The 6,690-nt window shown below is 32.5% G+C and overlaps 1 protein-coding gene across 6 annotated transcripts; it reads right to left on the bottom strand.

Annotated features, from left to right (window-relative positions):
* Window positions 1-1,518: 1,518 nt before the first annotated feature.
* LOC120074154 (ternary complex factor MIP1 leucine-zipper protein (Protein of unknown function, DUF547)) lies at window positions 1,519-5,492 on the bottom strand. 6 transcript variants are annotated; one of them, XM_090312455.1, is made up of 12 exons: window positions 5,255-5,473; window positions 4,907-5,096; window positions 4,636-4,704; window positions 4,259-4,372; window positions 4,055-4,171; window positions 3,373-3,909; window positions 2,958-3,292; window positions 2,783-2,882; window positions 2,608-2,667; window positions 2,433-2,516; window positions 2,193-2,309; window positions 1,519-1,986 (listed from the first exon to the last, which is right to left on the bottom strand). In XM_090312455.1, the coding sequence occupies exons 3-12, from the start codon at window positions 4,690-4,692 to the stop codon at window positions 1,681-1,683; spliced, it is 1,827 nt and encodes a 608-aa protein (XP_090168581.1). In that variant the 5' UTR covers window positions 4,693-4,704; window positions 4,907-5,096; window positions 5,255-5,473; the 3' UTR covers window positions 1,519-1,680. The 6 variants fall into 6 exon arrangements, with proteins under 6 accessions (XP_090168581.1, XP_090168582.1, XP_038883103.1 ...); XM_090312456.1 differs by having other exon boundaries at window positions 4,259-4,369; XM_039027175.2 differs by lacking the exon at window positions 4,907-5,096 and having other exon boundaries at window positions 5,255-5,492.
* Window positions 5,493-6,690: the final 1,198 nt, after the last annotated feature.

The following is a 6,690-nucleotide window of genomic DNA, read 5'->3' as shown; positions in this document are numbered from 1 at the left end:
TTAGAGCAACATTTTTGTTAAAACTTTTTTTTTTTGCATAATTATTCAGTGATTTATTTGTATATTACTCCAACTTATTGTTGAAATTAGTGAGCTTAGGAAGATTTTGTATCTTTTTTTTAGTTATAATTTGTAGTTGAATTTGCTGAGAATGAACATAGAATAGAAATTATAACTCTTATCTATCTTTTGGGTCTATTATAATGAAAAGTGAAGTTTTATGGAGAATTGATTGAACTCCATGAGTTTATGGGTAAAAATTGAAAATATTTTTCTCTAAGAGACGTTTGGCTCACCAATTTACGTAAATAATTCAATTGTAATAGTAAATATCATTGAACTTGCACATTTATTGAGTAACTTTATATTCTTCTCTTTTTTAACTTTTCACATTTATCAACGAATTATATATTTTCCTCTATCTCTACTTTTCACATTTATCAAATAATTTTTTTAAACTATTTTATCTACTTTTCATATTACCAAAGAACTTAATCTTATAATTTTGCATCCCAAATACAAAATTTACTAAGTCCAACATATGAACCTGAGATAACTCCACTCAATAGGTCAAATGCCCTCTAAATTTATTGTTTTTATTTTAAAATACCGTTTACACTAAAATTAGTTTGACTTCAAATTGGTAAATTATGTTTACATCTTATTTTAGGATACTTGTTTTAAATAATAAAACTATTAAAAATATTTCAAATATAACTGTGATAGTCTTCTATCCAAAGAAAAATTGACTCATTTTCCTTTAATTAAAAATAGTCCTTTATTTTATTAGTTTAAGTTTAAGGGTTTTTTTTTTTGACAAAGGATTTTCTTTATGTTGACCTTTTTTTTTTCTTTTTAACAAAAATGATACTTGTTTAGTGCTGAGTAAAAAAACAACATTCATGCCCCATCAACACTAATAGATTGGAGCAAATCCATTTGGTCAAATGTTAACTTTGGATTGGTCGTATGAACCTTAAACTATCTCCTAAAATTTAATTTTACAAATAATATATATGTCTAAATTATTCGTCTTAACTAAATTTCAAAAACAAAAAACATGTTGACTTTAAATGAGACATCTTTTTTGGTATGGTGGAATAATTTTTTAGATTGGATTCGCCGTGAGAAGGATTCTTTGTTCTATTAGTAGATGTTAAGATTGTGTGTGATGTTTAAAAAAAATAAAAATAAAAAAGCACATACAAAAACCTTTTTTTTTTTTTTTTTTTTTTGGTAAATCTCTCCTTTTTAAATTTGGTTAATGTTCTCAGAATATCTTATAAAGAAAACAAAGTTTAGTACTGCATCAACTCTTCCTTACAAAAAAAAAACAACCAACTTACCAAATCTAGATATTCAAAGCAAAATGAGTCATAAATTTGCTATATTAATAAATGTTAAAATTTATTCCCCAGAACTAAACTTTTATTCCACCAATTTCCATAATCAATATAAAATCATAACCAAAAACCAAAAAAGTTAAGTAAAAACTATAAACTGCCCCAAATCCCCAAGTTTATAGCTATGCTATGTATATTTATTCTATATTGTAACTGTGTCTTCTATGTTTAGTATATAAACTCGGCAGCACATTCAACATTCAGAGAACATTGAGGATTGAAGGACTGAAAACACAAACCAAATAAATAAATAAATAAAGATGAAATAGTTAATCTTTCATCTGTGTAAGAGCATTCTGAAGCTGAAATTATATGGCATTACTTGTACTAATTGTGAGAGAGGCTCTCTTCCTTTCCTCTCAAGGCATTTAACTGCTTCAATTCTCAGCTCATTTGGAAGTTGCAAGCAAACCCAATCCAACATTGATTCCAAATCCTTTGCAAAGTCAAGTAAATACCAATCCAAAACCTTTGGAATCATCAATTTGTTGTTTGTCTTTGAAATCCCAACTGCTGCTTGTAAATATTCCCTCTTTGCTAGTTCTAACTCCTCTTCAACTTTAGATCCTGTGTACACTCTCACCTTCATTTCACACCAAGGTCATTGATCGGTAAAAACCCAACTTCAGAAATTTGATTCAAATCAAACTTAGTATCAAAGTTGCTATGTATGTCAGAGTGGTTAAATGAGTAAAAACAGTATCCCTATTGGTAAGAGATCCCTAGCAGAGTTATACTGAGATGAACAATGTCATAACTAACTACCATGTGCAAATGTAGCATACTTACAGCGGGAGACGACCAGCTTCCGCAACAGAGAGCAAACGTAATCAAAGGTTCGGAACATTCCAATCCAAACACACTGCGTGCTCTCATCTCGTCGTTCTTTACTGCTTTTGGGCAGGTCTGAAGTTTATAGACGAAAAAGCAACAAGTAGTTAGCATTGCACTTTACAAAATTTGGAAGACTTCAGAAGAAATGTTGGGAAGTTTTAAAAAGTTCGATGGAGTAGGAAAGGATAGACTTACGAACTTCAGATGATAAGGAAGTCTCAAGATGAAATGCTCAATTGTTATTGCATTCAGAAGGTGTCCTCCCACAACAATTGTTGCCTGTGATGAGAAGAAAACATCCCAGTTTGAATGTAATGAACATTTGATGGTAAATAGTGCAAATACAGACAAGATAGCATACTGATTTTACCTTTTGCATCAATGTTACAACTCTTTCATGAGTCTCAGGTATCCCCTGCTCTAAAAATGCCTGAAGTCACAAAATGCAGTGCCTTAGTTTCTTGATTGAGGCCTCTAATTAACAAGTTAATGAAGATTTTTATGTTGCAATCCTCCGGACATAAAATTGTTCATTAGTAACTCACGTTCATCATGCAGGAATTGTAGGTGTTGATCCAGAAAGCTAGCTTCTCCTGATGGTTAAGACCTGCCAAGTTCACCGAGGCAAGTCTCCGGAACAAGTTTCTGTGCAGTGAATTGCTTCGTTAAGATAAAATAAAAAAAAATTCTCAGACGAAATGAGACGTCTAGAGAACTTACTTGAGCCTATGAATTAGAAAAACTGCGTTAGTTGATCGGTCAAGATCCACGGAACTGGCTTCAATTGCACAGAGATGTCTATAGGGACCAATGTTCCTAGGTTTGAAATCTGAAAAAGCATCATAAGGATCTTGCAACTCTGCAGGTCCATTTGATGTATGAGTATCTGATGAGTCCATAGCTTTGTCTTTTGATGAACTGAGTCTTATGAAAATGGATGATAAACACTTCACAATGTCTTCAGAAATTTTGCTTGGTGAGCAACTAGCCTCTATATCATCAGACAAATTAGATGAATTGTCCTTTGCTCTTTCTCGTTCCAATCTAAACTCCAGCTGGAAAAATTAGAAGGAAGTCAAGTGATTTGAAATTTTTTTCAGGTGAAGACAAATTCAATATGGTAACAAGCAAAAACCTGAGACTTCATAGGACTTGAGTTCTTCTCCAAAAACTCTTGCTTTAGAGGCGACTTCTTCAATGGGCTTATAATTCTATCAACTTTCTTTTCAGGAGATGGCCTATTTTTCACAGTATTTGCATATGATTGATTCTCTTTTCCCAGTCCATCTTCTGGAAGAAATAAAAAGGAACTCGATTTCCCAGGAACATGTTTCCCATTGGCAAACCTGTTAGAACAGTTACCATTACGATCAAAGAAGTTGTCGTTCGACAATAACTTTCGACTCGAAGAACATCTGGCCAGTGAAGGCTGCATCCTGGCTGTTGAGCTTGCAGAATTAAACTCATTTTGGCAATACGACTTCGTTCTCCGATGCTTCGAAATTCTTGTTGAGATAGGCTCCATTGTGTCTGTGGAAATGTCTGAATTCCTAGAAGAAGATGATACATACACAGCTTCCTGATATAGTCCTTGTCTGAAATTCACAACCTGTTCTTCTAGCCTAACAACCTCTTCCTCTAAAACAGCTACTTCAGCGAGAAGTTCTAGTATCTGCAACAAGGGAGGAAAAATAAATTTTCAAAATTGAAGTGGTTTCAGTCCAACCCTTTTCCATTCTTTCTATGAAGAATAGGAACAAAGAATGAAAAAGAGAGATAAGAGGATGAAACGTATGAAATTTGCAAATTTTACTAACATAAGGAGGAAGATATGGAGGAAGACGAGGGAGAGCTCCTAAAGGTCTAGTAAAAGCTCTTTCTAATGCCTTGTGAACATTCTCTTCATGTCTGAGCTTCTTCTTCAGCTTATCAACCTGCAAATTCCAAAATTACATGACCATCAAACATGTTTGACACAGGCATTTCCCTTAAAATGGGTAGTTGAAGAAGGACATAATTACATCTTGTAGCAATGCTATTTTTCTCTCTCTGTTTAATTTGCGCCGATTTATGATAGTCCCAGATTTGTCATTCCCCATCGTCTTGCTCCTCCCACTCTCTAACTTCTTCACCTTCTATCCAAATTCACCAAAAGAAACACAATCACAAGAGTTTATGAACATAATATGCATCAGAAAGAACAAGAATCACAATCATTTCTGTCGTGTGAATACCAAAATCATTTCAGAAAGAATTTTACTGGGCAAATATAATCAAGTAAGTGAAAGCCTAAAACCAAATAAATCGAAATGCAGGGCAGAAGCAATCTAAAGTGGAACAATAAGACGTTTCACTAGAAAAGGCGAAAGAAAAAGAAAAAGAAACGAACAAAATTCACCTTGTCATGATTAAGAACTTTGACGGTTTGAATGCTGCCGCGGACTCTGGCATTCATCTTTTACTTTTGCTGGGAAAAAGAGAATGAATTCCACCAAAAATCACTATTCCCACTATCAAAAATAAAAAATAAAGAAAGAATAACAAGAAAAAAGAAAGCCCAATTTCCGCAATGGATCAAAACAATAGAAACCCAAAAGAAAAGAGAGTGTTTTTGTACAAAACATAGAGCGGGAAACTCAAAAGCAGAGGACCCAAAAATCGAAAATCACCTGCAAAATATAGTATGCGTTTTAAAAAAGCAATGGTGAGTGTTTGAATCTCGAAGAACGTGAAAGGAGAAAGCAGTAAAAGCCCGGCAGAAGAAGATATACAAAACGACGAGGTTTCGAGCTGAAAAAGCGCCTTCCAAGAAGAGGGATTGCACAGAGGTAACAGGACACAACAAAACACAAAACCCAACTGCAAATCATAAGAATAAACAATCGGGAAAAACCCAAATCTTGAAAAAAAAGATTATTAAAAAGCAAAATAGTATAGAATATAACATGGGTTTCAGAATATATTAGTCCATAAGTAAGTGATAAGCAAAAGAAGAGAGAAAGTGGCTATGGCATTACACAAAACTTGAGACTCCCTGTTTTGCTTTAGAGCTTAGCAATTGTTGCAGAGGAAAGCATCTTTTTCTTTTGGTGTGAATATATATATACATATATATATAAGCTTTTCTGTGCCAATGAAAAAGAGAGAGAGAGAGATGGAATTGTCGGAAGGCGTTTTGGAGTACAATGAGTGACAAAGGAGGGATTGTCCGAAGCGCTTTTGGTATCTCAAAGCAGGGGAGAGAGAAGAAGCTCTGTTTGTATTTAACCCAATTCTAAATAAAAATCTCATCTTTCTGCTTTTTCTTTTTCTTTTTTCTTTTTTCTTTTTTTTTTTTTTAATTTTTATAGTTAAACTTAAACCACTTTCACTCTCTTAATTAATCATTTTTTTAATCATTGTTCATCACACTTTAATTTACATTGCATCATATTCCATTTCTTAACCTTTTTAATTATCGTATAAAAGTCTGTCTTCTATAAATCTTAATTCATAAAATATGCTTTTTGTTGGAGGCCCGCTAATAGTTGCATTCACTGTTAAAGGAAGAAAGTTTAGATCTTAGCTTTTGATTTCATTTTAAATTATTAGTAGATATTAATTCTTCTATGTTGTACTGGTTCTCTTTCACTTTTTTTTAAAGTTTGAAATGTCTGCTTTTAATTTTTGGATTGCTAAAATTGTGAAAAAAGAAAATGAATTCAGTCATGATTGCCTAAATTAATAATTAATAGGCGCCTACCAATGAGATTACAATATGTTCAAGCAAATACCCCTTTTTTGTGGTGATTTTCTTCATCTCTAATAGTAAAGCATTGCCATGAATTATAATTAGTTATTTTCTACATTTTTAATTAGATCGATCATTTTTCATCCAAGTACAGGATTTTTAAGTCTCTTAGAGTCAATTCAAATAGACTTTAATAGATTAATTATTACATGCACACACGATATTAATTCCATTTTTCTATTTATGTTAGATCTAGGTTTAATAACATATTGGATCAAATACTAATTAAGTGGCAGCATTATGATTCCTAAAACAAATCACATTATCTCTTTAATGGTAAACTTTTGACAAAGCTCTTAGTAATGTTGTCGAGGTGTAGGGGTGGCCTCCCATTGGTATAGCTTGGGTAATGCACTTTATTTCCCATTGATCCCTCTTCCTTTCTAAGGCAATATGTGATAGGTGATAGTCTCCCTACAATTATTCAACAATGGAGGTTAAAGATTTGAAACTCCAACATTTAACATGGATAGATAATTTTACAAATTTGTTTATATATATATATAAGGGACTATGAGAAAAATATTTCTTTTTTTTCCTACTTTATTAACTATTTTTCATTTTGTCGATGGAATGCGATAGTTTAAATGTAAAGTGTCTTTTAAATCTAATAGGTACAATTGATAATAAGATGTATTTGTTCGAATGAAGGTAGTTACATGT

The sequence above is a fragment of the Benincasa hispida genome, chromosome 3 (genome assembly GCF_027475165.1).
Source record: "Benincasa hispida cultivar pf3 chromosome 3, pf3_genome.v1.1, whole genome shotgun sequence".
Lineage (NCBI taxonomy): Eukaryota > Viridiplantae > Streptophyta > Magnoliopsida > Cucurbitales > Cucurbitaceae > Benincasa > Benincasa hispida.
Note: the sequence above shows the minus strand (reverse complement) of the source record. Positions and strands in the feature narration are given on the sequence as shown.

What these genes read in the sequence shown, in the direction of transcription:
- LOC120074154 (XM_039027175.2), bottom strand. Translation starts at nt 4,692, where the DNA reads ATGAATGCCAGAGTCCGCGGCAGCATTCAAACCGTCAAAGTTCTTAAT. An exon ending in AAGTTCTTAATCATGACAAG is followed by an intron (nt 4,373 to 4,635) that starts GTGAATTTTGTT and finishes GAATTTGGATAG; the next exon opens with AAGGTGAAGAAGTTAGAGAG. An exon ending in CTCCATATCTTCCTCCTTAT is followed by an intron (nt 3,910 to 4,054) that starts GTTAGTAAAATT and finishes CCCTTGTTGCAG; the next exon opens with ATACTAGAACTTCTCGCTGA.